Source organism: Notolabrus celidotus, chromosome 7 (genome assembly GCF_009762535.1).
Source record: "Notolabrus celidotus isolate fNotCel1 chromosome 7, fNotCel1.pri, whole genome shotgun sequence".
NCBI classification, from domain to species: Eukaryota; Metazoa; Chordata; class Actinopteri; order Labriformes; family Labridae; genus Notolabrus; species Notolabrus celidotus.
The window spans coordinates 25,985,703-25,999,933 of record NC_048278.1 but is presented as its reverse complement, the minus strand read 5'-3'; the positions used below and the strand labels follow the sequence as shown (position 1 = coordinate 25,999,933).

Here is a 14,231-nt window from a genome sequence, read left to right as displayed (position 1 = left end):
AGCCCAGCAGTAACTAGGCAGCTGAGAGCAGTGGATGTAGTTATGTTCACGACTACACAAATCCTTGTAGGATAACTTTCCAAGAGTAGTCGTGTTTAAGTACTGTAACATTCTTATTTCAGATTAAATTGTCTCTCCTCCTCTCTCTATAATTCTTTTAAAAGAAGTGATTATGTAGGAAAGAGCCTAACAGCTAAGCTTTAATACTACTAATGTGGCACAAGAGCCGCCGCATGTAGCTGCCACTCATCCTTAAGTTTGGAGGATTAATCCAGGGGCTAGAGTAGGTGCACACTAGTCACAGACCTGTCATATCATACCTCATCATTAGTCGGTAATTCCTAATGAAAGAAGCTGCACAGTAGCCAGGACTCCCACTGTGTACTTTCTATTTAGAGTCTGCTGTTTTTGAACTCTAGTTTTGCTAACTCTACTGTTTTTTAAATGCTTAGTGAAGTAGCTGTCACATCAGTGTTACATTTAAATAATCAAAATGAAAATAAGGGTTGTAACTGTTGGTAAGTTGGAATATTTTCAGAAGTAAACACACAGTAAACTGGTCAAATCAGGACCAGATTTTAAGTCTTCAAACAAACTTAAGTAGATGTGTATAAATGATCAGTCTTGTTGTTTGAACATGCCATGTTTGAATCCTAGGGTTTTTCATGTTAAACTTCTTCCTGATTCTGCTGTGTGTGCATGTATGTGTGTGTCTTGCAGACCTCCTAGTGGACATGTTGGGTGTGCTCGCCAGCTACAGCATCACCGTGAAAGAGCTGAAGCTCTTCTTCAGCAAGCTGCAAGGAGAAAAGGGCCAGTGGGTGAGTGAGAGTCATGCCAAGGTGATCAGTCTTGGTTGTCTGGGACCAGCATGAGGAATGTGCTACAACACTTCAACTGCTGCCAACACACAGGCCTGCGCTCACGTCGCACAGACAACATAAATCAGACTAATGCTACGGCTCGGATCCAGAACAGCGGTACATTATTGATAATAGGTGTTTCAGGGGAGATCATGAAAGTTCTGAATTGAGGTTACCTGTTCCAACTTTTATTAACCACAACATAAAAGACTGTTGGCCAAAATACTTGGCACAACTAAAGTTTATAAACTAGACAACCTGAGCTGTACGCAGCTATAAGGGAGTATCCAGGACACACTTTAAATGTATGATACATGTACAGAAGATAAGTTGCTACATTCAGGCAGAGGAGAAGAAGAGACAGATGAGGCAAGAGAAAGAAGGAGAGTCACCCATTGATCACTGACACGAATCAAGTTGTCAAGGAAATAGGGCAAGTTGCTTTCATGCTTCTGAGTTTCACCTCACTCACCCTTTTTTGGAGCAACTATTGCAAACGCTCCTCTCTTTATCTTGTTCTTTTGAAATACCTGAGGAGACAAGGTGGATGGGGGTACATGCACAAGTTTCCACTACCAAGTGCTGTAGTCCTGAACGTAATGAACTCTGCAGGGCTCTTTGTTTAGACACAATACAAATCAGTGATTTCAGGAAGGAAAGAAGAGAGATGATTCTCAGTGTGCTGCAGCTGAATACATCTCAATCCTTGTGTGAGGGAAGTCCGAGAGGTATATCATTTGTGGTTGCATGCATCAAGTCTAAATGTGTATCTTTTAAGGTCTATAATCTTTTTTTTGTCCATGTATGTGCATTCAAAATAACGCAAAGTGATCCTTGTGTGTTTCTCTCCTCAGCCGCGTCATGCAGTGAAGCTTCTGTCAGTTCTGAAGTACATGGCTCACAGAAGTGGCCCAGACTCTTTCTTCAGCTTTCCAGGGAAAAATGCAGCTGTGAGTATGAAATAATGTCCTGCACTACACCATGGAATGATGGAAGAAACAGCTGTGCAAACATACATGTATGAGATTGAGATTTAAAATCTTGTTTTCAAGGGAGACCTGGTCAAGACAGTCAGCAGCAAAAAATACAAAGTTACAGACACAGAAGCAGAGAGCCAAAGTACAATTCACAAGCACATCATTTGTCACTGAAAGAGTAATTAATGAAATAACAATGATAAAGAATCTGTTCTATGGTCTTTCCTATAGGTTCTGCCATAAATTCCAGTCTGAGGGTGCAGAAATCCCAAAGCCCTTTTCCCAATTTCTGACTGAAAAGCATAAAAAAGTCCTTGGAGCGCAATAAATACTGCCCAGCACTTTTCTGTGTGATAAGTAGGCAGTAAAAGGGACTTAAGGAAGGGATAACACTGATGTAGTTTGCAAAATCAGACACAGGCATTCCTTATGTCCACCTCATACTTTGTAGCTATTGTACTTAGAGCATCAACCTTGCTCTGTACATTGTAATATGAATAATTGACTTTATTAAAGTCATGACGTTCTCATTTGAATGTAATATTTGAGATCTACTGTGTCATTTGTGATTTGCTATCAGTGTAGCATTCAAAACAAGTTCCCCTTTATAATAATGTTGCCATGATTATAGAGGTATGTCTGTCTCCATGTATCAATGCAATATTATTAAATTAAACTCAAGGATGTATTGCAAACACACACTAAACTAGTTCATAGCAGCATGTATATGGATTATTAGAATGCCTGTTCTTCTTTGCAGTGTTCTCTGTATGTTTGCAGTCAGTGAGGCAGCCAACCTGAAATATTTATTAATATCAATGTATGTCATAGCACTCTGGCAGAGAAAAGGGGGAACATGGCTTCTGCTGTAGTTCTTACTATAAAGGTTGCATGTTCTTCCTATGGGGCCACCCTCGAGGCAAAACTAATCAAATGACCCACTGTTCACATCCCGACTGAAGAGGAAGATTCACCAGTGCAAAAACATGGGGAGGCTCTGCTATCAGAAAACATAAAAAGTCCAATCATCATCTTGCAAAGAAACATGATTGACTATTAAGACACACAAAAGGAGGATTTCAGATATTCCATGATTATCTCTCCTGAGCTTTGTCATCGTGAGTGCTTTTTCCTGCCAGCCGGCCATTTACTGACCCATGCAATTTTTCTCCAATCAATAAGCTTTAGAAAATGACTAACAGAGTGCGTAGACTGCCATTACCCTCTCAAGCTTCAAAGGCTATTATGCATCTGCTAAAGTGTCGCATCTAGAAATGGATCTTTGTCTAAGACCAATAATGAACTGTTATAAAGTATAAGCGTGAGTTCTGTACAGTAAGAATACATGACCGGATTGATCATGTTGGGGCTTTTCAGATCGGATACAATCAGTCAATATTCACATCCTGTTTAGAGAAAGGCCGTCGTAGCTTCCCTGCTCATTGATTGTGCACATTCAAAACCTTTTTGATGGTATCATGACACATAAAGGTACACACGCTCGCCTTTTCATTTATTTTCTATCTGATAGAATTGTATGTTCATTGAAGCACCAAACAACCTTTTATGTTGTTTCACTTCATGGGGATTAAAGCTCATAACCAGTGTTATTATATGAATCACAATAAAATACACACGACCTCATAGGAGCTCGTCGGTAGAGGGATTCCCATCTCACTATGGAACAGCACATCAAGCACATTACCAAAACCGCCTTCTTCCACCTTAAAAATATCGCCCGTCTCCGTCCATCTCTCTCCTGTTCCACCGCTGAAACCCTAATCCACGCCTTTATCACTTCCAGACTCGCCTTCTGTAATAGCATCTTCTGCGGCCTTCCTTCCAAATTCGCCTGCTCACCCGCACCCGCTCCCGTGACCACATCACCCCTATCCTCCAAAACCTCCACTGGCACTCTATCAAACAGTGCATTCATTTTAAAATCCTCCTCCTCACCCACAAAGCCCTCCATAACCAGGCCCCTTCTTACCTCACCCACCTGCTGCACCACCACACCCCCTTCCGTAACCTCCAATCCTCCAACGCCCATCTCCTCTCCCTACCACCTGACACCAAGCACTGAACCTGGGGGGACAGAGCTTTCTCTGTCACCGCCCCCACCCTCTGGAACGCCTTACCACTTAACATTCGAAACTGCCCCAACGTGTCCACCTTCAAATCACCCACCAAAACCCACCTCTTTAAAACTGCTTTTAACGTATGATTAATATAAAAAATATAATCTACCATGGTTAAATGAGCACCTTTGGAGGTTAATGAAGCAAAGAGATCTAGCATTGAAGACAGCTCTTAAATCTGGATTGCCCCATGATAAGAGAAACTTTCAGGGACTGAGAAACAAAGTAGTAAAACAATTGAGACAGGCCAAAGCTGATTACTTCATTAAACTAATAAATGAGTCTAAGGGGAATAGTAAATTAATTTGGGATAATATTAATAAAATCACAAAGAAGGAGGGAAAATCAGCTCAAAATTGGGTGATCAAGGAACAATCAAAAGTGATAGAAGATAAAGAACAAATAGCTACAATCTTTAATTTATTCTTTGTGGATTCAGTCCAGTGTCTGGCCAATAATTTTGGTGTAAGATCAAAAGTTCTTGAACCTACAAATAATGAATTCCCTGTATTTGTAATTGAAAATGTTTCAGAATCCTCAGTTATAAAAGCACTTGACTGCCTAAAAGGCTCCAAGTCTAAGGATGTCTTCGATATTGATGCAAGATTTTTTAAAAAGTATAAAATGACACTATGCAAGCCTTTAACTCATTTGATAAATTTATCAATAACAAATTCTTTTTTTCCTTCCTCCTGGAAGGCTGCAATAGTGACCCCTGTCTTTAAATCAGGTGACAGGACAATCCCATCAAATTATAGACCAATTAGTATCCTCCCAATAGCCTCTAAAATCGCAGAAAAGGTAGTTTGTGATCAGTTAGTTTCCCATTTAAATGAAGGTGAATTTACTCTGCACCCAATGCAATTTGGTTTCCGAAAACACCACTCGACAGAAACAGCAAATTGCTTTTTTGTTGAACAGATCAAAAGTTACCTTGATAAAGGTGGTGTTGTTGGAGCCGTGTTTTTAGATTTTAAGAAGGCATTTGACACAGTCAATTATAACGTTTTACTTTCAAAACTTTCAAAATTTAATTTATCTGTCAATGCCTTGACCTGGATGGAATCCTACCTAAACAATAGGAAACAATGTACAAGAGTGGGTGATAAATGTTCATCATTTGCCAGTTGCACAGTAGGGGTCCCCCAAGGGTCTATTCTAGGACCCATTTTGTTTAGTATGTATATAAATGACCTTCCCCAAGTGTGTCCAGATGTTAGCATCCAAATGTATGCTGATGATACTGTTATTTTCACCCATGCAAAAACCAAAGAACATGTTGCAGCCAAACTAACAGCTGCAATGAGCAAAGTGTCGGACTGGCTAGCTGATTCATGCTTGACCCTTAATGTAAGTAAAACAGTTTGCATGTATTTCACAGCAAGGGAAAATAATTCAGTAAATCCAGACATTTTAATTAATGGTGATGTCATCACATCTGTGACACATGTGAAATACCTAGGTATTATAATTGATGCAAACCTGTCTTTCAAAAAACAAATTAGTAAGGTCATCAGCAGTGTTAAACTTAATTTGAATAATTTTAAGAGCATCAGGCACCAGTTGTCTCCATCCGCTGCAAAGCTTTTTGTACATGCTATGATTTTTCCCCATCTGTCTTACTGTATAACAACTTGGTCACAGGCAGGTGTGACTACACTTAAACCTGTGTACTCTCTCTATAAACAGACCTTAAAAGTACTGGATAAAAAGCCAAGGGACCATCATCACTGTAATATTTTGCTAAAATATAATTTTCTCAATTTTGACAACTTCTTATTTTACTCTGATGCATGCCTGATGTTTAAAATTATTCACAATCTCGCACCCCCTCCTCTTAGAGGATGTCTGGTCTCTCCTGGCAGTGGCAGTGTCAGGAGGACCAGAGCCTCCTCTAGAGGTGACTGGGTACCACCGTTCAGAAAGACTTCCTTTGGTCAATCTGCTTTCACGGTTAAAGCTGTGGGAAAGTGGAATTCTATACCCACAAATATTCGAGACTCAGGGAGCTTTGCAATATTTAAAACCAGCCTCAAGCTTTGGCTAAAGTCAGCTCAAAACTGCCATCACCAATGATTGCCTTGTATTTATTGCATTTATCGTAATGCTATTATTTATTGCGTTACTGTTAGTATTTGTTGTATTTATTGTACTAATTTTAGCTAATATCTCAAAATGATGGACTTTTATGTACTGTATCGTGTTATGTAGTGTATTTGGTGTTTTGTGGTTGTTTATTTTTTGTCTACCTGCCCAGGGACAACAGATGTAAATTAGCTGCTAGCTAACTCTGGTGCAATTTCTTTTAATTGTGCGCTGTCCCTGTAAAAATAAACAATAAAAAAAAAAAAAAAAAAAAAAAAAAAAAAAAAAATTGCTTTTAAATGTATTTTATTCATGTTTTTATTATTATGTTGTTTTATATGATGTTTTATCCGTTGTGCTGCTTCTTTAAGTTTTTAGAAAAGTTCTTTATAAATAAAATGTATTATTATTATTATTATTATTATTTTAATTTGAAATGTTCCTGCTGATTTCTGCTTGCTAAATAAATATTTTTTATTCTAACAAAGAAACTCACCGCTCTTACAGAACGTTACAGAAGTTCTAGGTTTCTCTTGCCAAAATTACTCTTAGTGTGGCGTTACGTATATGTGCATTTCAGGGGGATTTTTTCAGACCTCACCATGGCTCTTTGATTGGTCACTAGCTGTAAAGGATAAACAGTTCATGATCCATGTCATTTGAATATTTCCAGGGTTGTTCCTCTTGTGTGTAAAAGTAAAAGATGAATAGATTTTTGTAGCATCAAGGTGGATCAATGTTTCCGAACATGAAGTGTGAATCTTCCTCATATTTATTCTGGCTTTAATTACTGCCAGGCTCTTCACATAGTGTGTGTATGCCTGGTCGCCACCTCCTGTGACCCTCTATTGCCATGGTGATGGTGCTTTTATGAGTCCACCTTAAGTGTTTGGGTCTGATTTGGTTAATCTGAACTCTATTACTTGTCCGTGTTAGCGACCAGTGTGTCGGAAAATTGCCCCTTTCCTTATTCTTGTCTTGACCTGCTTATGGGAAAGGAAGGCCTGGACACACATATACACAAAACACACACAACTGTGACTTTGACAAACTGATGTCTAAATATTCATCTGGGGACATGTGCCTCTTATATTTCATTTTCGAGACACTGCAACATGAATTTGTCTTCTTTGAGACAGACCTTCTGTACAAGCAAACATTTTTACATTTCTCATGTTTTTTCTGTTCTTTTCTTTTTACAGGCTATAGCTCTGCCTCCTATAGCAAAATGGCCATACCAGAATGGGTTTACATTCCACACATGGCTCCGCATGGATCCCCTCAACAACATCAATGTAGACAAAGACAAGCCTTACTTGTACTGGTAGGTCCCTGTTCCTACGTTTCATACTTTTTGTTTTCTGCCACAACATTTGGAACTTATCTTGCTTAAAAAAATGAACATGATGTACACAGACTGCTCAGTTAGCTGAAGTAAGTAACACAAAGATGTGGGGTTAATTGAAAGTAGGTGTTACACTGGTACATTGATCATATGTAGATCCTTAGATTTGTATATTTGAATCTTAAAACTGTTCTGTTTAAGTGCAGCCTTCAGCCTCACATATGAATCTCCCTCTCCCCCCCTTCATCTTCCCACTCTTCTTTGCTCCCTCTCCATGGAGCACATAAATCAAGTCCTCTGATCATCTTCTTTTTCAGCCAATGATTAATTTCTGTCAAAAATCTAATTTATACAACAGGGATCTGTTTGGGCCTCAGTGAAAATGATAACCAGGCTCCATAGTCGGCGAGCTGCTTGAGAGGATCTCTGATGAAAAGCTCCTCTTCAGCTCTATGCTTTTTTAAAAATGTTATTTTTTGGGCCTTTTTTGTTGCCTTTATTCGATATAACAGCTGAAGAGAGACAAGAAACATGGGGAGTGGATAGTGGGGGAAGACTCCAATCAATCAATCTTTTTAATTATGTAGCGGAAAATCACAACAAATGATATCTCAAGACGCTTTACAAACATATCAGGTCTAGACAGTACTCTATGTTCTATTATTAACATAGACCCAACATCAAGACAGGATCAAATTCAGTCCCATCATACAGACAGAACTCAGTCTGATCTCATCTTAATCCATCATGCGCAGAGCACTTTGCAGAATTTAGCAAATTAACAGGCTGGGAGTCGAAACCAACAACTGCCGGGACGAGGACTGTAGCCTTTGTATGACATGGAACTTCCACCAGATCCGTGTCCAGTCCGTCTCCGATCCGCTGTGGTCCGGCTCCGTGCTCTCTCGTCCGTCAACACCCACCGGTTGCGTTTTCATAACACAGCATGGAGCAGGACCACCGGACAGCTGGAGTCATGTGACCGAGGTTTTCCCGCAGTAATTACTGAATCAAGGATTCTCCTCCTCCTCTCCTCATCCATGTTGTCTTTCTGGTCCTCTGAAAACCTGTGACCTGTTCACTCCAGGCCTGCCTCCGCTCTAAATTACATTTTTGTGTCATAGTTAAGTTAAAAACGATCTAACGATAACACAGTGTTTTATTCTGAAAATTAACCAGGTTTTTAATTTTGTTTTGGTGCCTGACTTACTTGTCCCGCTCCATCTGCTCTGTCCTGAATTGATGCGTCGTGCTCCGGCATCTAGCATGAATAGAAGTCCTGCGTATCTGATCCGTTGCGTTCCGACCTGCCGGTCTAGAGGCACAGCTGGAATGCAGTGGAGCGGATCCAGTGGAAGTTAACACATTGACTAGAATAGAAACCTATCAGATCCGGTGCTGTGACGGATCGGAGACGGACCTGACACGGATCTGGTGGAATTTGGCCATAAGGGGTGTGCGCTTAAACCACCTGAGACCTGTGCCCACATAAAACATGAAGATGAAATTCACTAAATCACACAGCAAGACCTGGAACGCCAGCGAACGACAGGATGAGCTTGGGAAGTTGAGAAATGATTGTTTGCTATCTTTATCCTTATGAGGCTCCTTTGAAGTGTTTATTTGATATAATGGACACTGTATAACCCACGCTGCCCTTGAACGTTATCATTATAAAAAGCTTAACTCGGACACTAAAGCTGTTTCTTTATATTGTATCTTCGTTTCTTTGCAGTTTCCGCACCAGTAAAGGCCTGGGTTACTCTGCACACTTTGTGGGCGGCTGTTTGATAGTGACCTCGTTAAAATCCAAGGGGAAAGGATTCCAGCACTGCGTGAAGTACGACTTCAAGCCGCAGAAGGTACGAAGCACAACACAAACAGAGAGGTTTGATGACCTAGCTGAAGCAAACCTTCACACGCACATGGAGACTGATCCTGGAAATGTCTGTAAATAGATCACAGAAATCATATGTCAGTACTCGCATAATCAATCACAAGTTCACACATAATAAATCTAGACCTTGCTGTGAGAGAGAACTGTAATGTCGGACCTGACTCTTGGGAGAGGCAGGGCAGGAATAAGGAGGAATGAGGGCGACAGGAGAGAAGGATTATCTAATACTCTGAGTCCCCTCCAGGCACAGCACACACGGAAGACCACTGCAGTGAGAAAGATGCTCTGCCTGTGGACAATATCAAAAACCGCCTCTTCCTCCGGGGCATGAAGGCACCACCTTACGTCAATAAACCTCATGAGACTTAGAACTCATTGCATTTGATTTTTTTTAACTCTATTTTTGATGCCAGTTGAATCATATTAACCTATTTCACTGTGGTAACACTGGTAACCCATTTGAGGGAAAAATTTGAAATCTGAGCAGGTGGGGTTTCAGCTCAAGGGGGCAGGAACATGATGGTATCATCATCATTGAATAGGGAAGAGTCTCACCACATGCTGACTTATAACTTGTTTTGTGTGATTGATACTCCAGATATACAGAAATAGATTTCCCTGCTTTTTTTTGTTCTTGCAGTGGTACATGGTGACCCTCGTTCACATCTACAACCGCTGGAAAAACAGTGAAATTAGCTGCTATGTGAACGGGGAGCTGGCTTCTTTCGGAGACATTGCCTGGTTTGTCAACACCAGTGACGTAAGTAATGACACTTTAAACATCACTGATGACTGATTCCTTTCTGAACTTCTTAGCAAATCCTCATGGAGCATAGCTGAAACACTTGAATAAGGCTTATTTTTCTCTGCCTGGTGTGGAGGTTGCACTCTCATGTCTGTATGGTCAATGTTCAGCTACAACCAGCATCTATTAATCTTTGTAGAGAAAGTTACTGCACACAGCTAAAATCAAGCTGACTTTTACTCTTCAATCAAACAACTTTGTTTATTTTACTGATCAAACGTGTTAATAAAGATATTCGAAGGTGGCGGTTTGTTGCATTACACCTAAGCCATGGCCTAATCACTACCAGAGTGGTGCATGTGGTGTCTTGCCACTTTTCCCTGTGTTCTGCAGTTCTTAGCAAAATACTTGTGAAAATGACCTGTGAAAGGAATAAATACTGAAGGTAAACCTTCCATGTACATTTGAGGTATTATACCTGGGAAAATTGGACATCCATTTTACAAGATTTGGACGTAGACATATTTATAGAATAATGCTGATTGCAAGCAAAAAAGCAATTACCAGAAAATGGAGGAAGAATGAGGCACCTAAGGTTGAGGTAATACACAATATATATGTAATGGAAAAGCTAACTTTTTCTTTGGGACTGGAGGTGGGTAGATTTAAAATAATTTGGGAAAACTGGATAGAGTACATAAAACCAATTAAGGTCAGATTTGATCTGAGATGTACATTGTGGAAAGAAACCCTAGTTCATAGCTACATAAGTTGGAATGTTTTGTTTCTTTTTATTTTATTTATTTATTTTCTTTTACTTTTTACTATATTCGCTACACTGGTAACATAGTACAATTCTGTTAGTTTAACTGGCCAAAATACATGGTAGAATATAAATAACCACTATGTCCTGGGCATAATTTTATTTGTGTACATGAAAAGGTACAGTCATTCTTTATTTTGGTTTCAAGTAAAAGACTGAGGAAGTATTTAACTTTTTTTTTGAGTGTCATGTTTAAGTTAAAGATAATGCATTTTTAAAAGAAAAGAGAAAAAAAAAGACTGAGTCATAGTGTACTAACTGTATGTAGAGTGTATGGTATAGTGTTCAATAAAAAGAACATTTAAAAAAAGAAAGAAAAACAACACAAAAATAACACCTCAGTGTTGTGCCTATAGAATATCTAGCAATAGTTTACTCAGATTTCTGTCTTGGCCAAATACAAGTCAAATTTGACATGTAATGGAATGAGAAATAGATTTATTTAAAGTTATATTTTGGGGCAATTTTTAACCTTTATTGGATAGGACAGCTGAGGAGAGACAGGAAATGTGGGGAGTAGAGAGTGTAGACTGCTACGATGAGGACTATAGCTGCTTAAACCTCTAGGCCACTGCATCCCTGAAATAGATAATTTTAAAGCCATCATCAAGGAAAACCTCATGTAGAAAGACAGGTCTCATGGTTTCAGCTCTGCAGCAGCCATGCAGCTGAAACTCAGTCTGTGTGGACTCCATATGAATGTGAGCTGCAGAAGTTCCTCGAGGCTGCTGTCACCAACAGTGACGGTTAGGGAGGGTGGATCCGGCCCAGGTGTTATCATAGAGCTGGGCTTGCTTTTTTCCAGCCTTTATACTTAGTGAAGCCAACTGGCTGCTCCCTATAGCTTAATTCTGACCATATAAACAAAAAGGAAGTTTTAAATTTCTAATCCAACATGTGGTAAGACATTATATAAACATATTGCCTTAAAGTCAAATTTATGGGGCTTTTTAGCCTTTATTTGGAGAGCTTGTGAGAGAGACAGGAAATGTGGGGAAAGAGTGAGGGGAGACATGCGCCAAGTAATAATAATAATAATAATAATAATAATAATAATAATAATAATATAATTATTATTATAATTATTATTATTATTATTATTATTAATAGTAATAGTAATAATAATAATAATAATGATAGTATATATAATAATAATATATATATAATAATAATATATATAATAATGAAAATTCATACTAATAATTGTATTCATAGAGCAGTTTTCAAAAACCAGGAACTGAAGGACACCCTCTGGCAAGCTTATATATTTACTATTCCAACTGCTGTCTGGTAGAAGTCTACACCAGGGTTGTGCATGCCGGTCCATGTAACAGATTCTCTGCTCCTAGTAATCTAAATTTCAGAGCCTGATCCTGCTGCAAGAGCATGTTCCAAAGACTGAGGAAGCAGACATCCTTTTCATGACCTCCTCACACAAAAATATATCTAATCTCAGGGCTTGCTTTCAGGGGGCATGGCGGGTGAAACCATTCTCTCCGTCTTTTAGAGTTGATAGTACAGTTAAAAACAGCTACAAATACACATCCTGCACCCATTACACATCTCATGAACTTTGTTACTGTCACCAGGATTGCCTTCTGTCACTCTGAGATATGAGGTTCTAAAAATCAAATTTTGGTGTTGAATGAAAATGCCTCCACAGTGTGGTATAATCCTGCAGATGTGTCAGAATGTCAGAAAGCAAATTATAGCTTCTTGATTGAGATGCAGCCTCGTCGCTCTCAACACTTGTGCTCTGCGTCACTGACCACGACCAGAGGCAGATCTCTTTAACTACAGTGTGCTCACAGTTTGTATTTGCCATTTAGTGATGACATGAATATACTTCCTGCTATTTTTGGTTGCTTTATCCCTTTTCCTTTCTACATTCCATATCTTATTCTGCCATTCCCCCCTTCCCTTCTTCTCATCATCATTTCTTTTTATGTTCCTTTTATTGGCTTCTCTAATCTTTCGTGAAACATCTTCTACCTGTGTCTCCCCTGCTACAGACGTTTGACAAGTGTTTCCTGGGATCGTCTGAGACCGCTGATGCCAACCGTGTGTTCTGTGGACAGATGGGGGCCGTTTACCTGTTTGGAGAGTCTCTCAGCGCTGCTCAGATTCTGGCTATCTATCAGCTGGGGCCAGGTTACCAGGTTGGAAGGCATAAAACATAGGATGTTACATTTAGATATGAAAGTGATCTTTTTTCTGAGGATAGCTAGCCCTGAATGTTGGAAGTTGTAGTTATGTGTGTGTTTGATCTTACATTGAAGTTTATTGTGTCACTGCTCTTACAAATATCAGTATCACAGCAAATCAAGCTTCATCCAAAACACTTGAAAGCAAATTAAGCTTCTTTATGTGGAAATGTAATTTGTAAAACTAAAATTTGAAAACAAAAATAAAGTTGGATGAGCTTATTTTTGTTCTCTGCATCATGTCCCTCCTTTCTTTTACTGTCTCCTCAGGGCACGTTCAAGTACAAGGCTGAGAGTGACCTGCTGTTTGCTGAGCATCACAAGACCCTACTGTATGACGGCAAGCTGTCCTCCAGCATCGCCTTCACTTACAACCCTCGCGCCACGGATGCCCAGCTCTGCCTTGAGTCCTCCCCCAAGGACAACGCCTCCATTTTTGTCCACTCACCCCACTCTCTCATGCTGCAGGTGATTATTCTTTGAACTTGGCATCTTGCTCACATAATAGGTAATTGTCAGGAGCTGAAATCGCTGGAGCTGCCATTTAAATATAACCTACAGCCACCATGCTGCACCGAGATTCAAGCATTGTTGTTGCAGATTGATTCCCCACCTGCACACCTTGCCTCCCACTGTTCCATATGTTTCATGTTTGACTCCTTCTTTCCTCCTCTGTGAACAATGAAAGTGGCCCGGTTGGCATCTTTTCTTTTTAATAGCCTCATTAGGGCAGAGGTGGAAATGTGTTGAGCTAGTCTGACTCCTGCAGCTGCTTGAGAACGGCTGCCCTGGCGCTCTAATTATGAAACTAGCCTTAGCGCAGTTGGGATGAAGTTTGAAACCACATACATGCAGATGTGCAATTTTGCTTTTAGAAGAAAGAGGTGATCTTTAGTGGAAGCTCTCCATATGCTGCTCACAAATTCACCCGACCTCGCCACGCACACATAAACAAACAAACACAGTCACCACACACAACGCCGTGTTTCTTCACTCATATGTTGAGCTTTGGTTTCTCAAACACTAATTGAGTTTTCTCTCATGCCCTCTCATCAAAGACAATGCTTTGTTTCTTTGTGAGGGAGGCTTCTGCTGCCACACAAACATATGCTCCCTCTAACGCACAAACATGCACACACAAACCGTGTGAAATA

At 39.8% G+C, this 14,231-nt stretch overlaps 1 protein-coding gene across 4 annotated transcripts in view; it reads left to right on the top strand.

Annotated features, from left to right (window-relative positions):
* The window catches only part of lrba (LPS responsive beige-like anchor protein), a 231,454-nt gene that overhangs the window by 40,785 nt on the left and 176,438 nt on the right, over positions 1–14,231 (top strand). For all 4 annotated transcript variants that reach the window (XM_034687798.1, XM_034687799.1, XM_034687797.1 and 1 more), the window contains exons 3-9: positions 721–821; positions 1,718–1,813; positions 7,266–7,387; positions 9,144–9,270; positions 9,946–10,065; positions 12,886–13,032; positions 13,348–13,545. In XM_034687798.1, the coding sequence (XP_034543689.1) occupies positions 721–821; positions 1,718–1,813; positions 7,266–7,387; positions 9,144–9,270; positions 9,946–10,065; positions 12,886–13,032; positions 13,348–13,545 (911 nt within the window). The remainder of the gene's footprint in view (positions 1–720; positions 822–1,717; positions 1,814–7,265; positions 7,388–9,143; positions 9,271–9,945; positions 10,066–12,885; positions 13,033–13,347; positions 13,546–14,231) is intronic.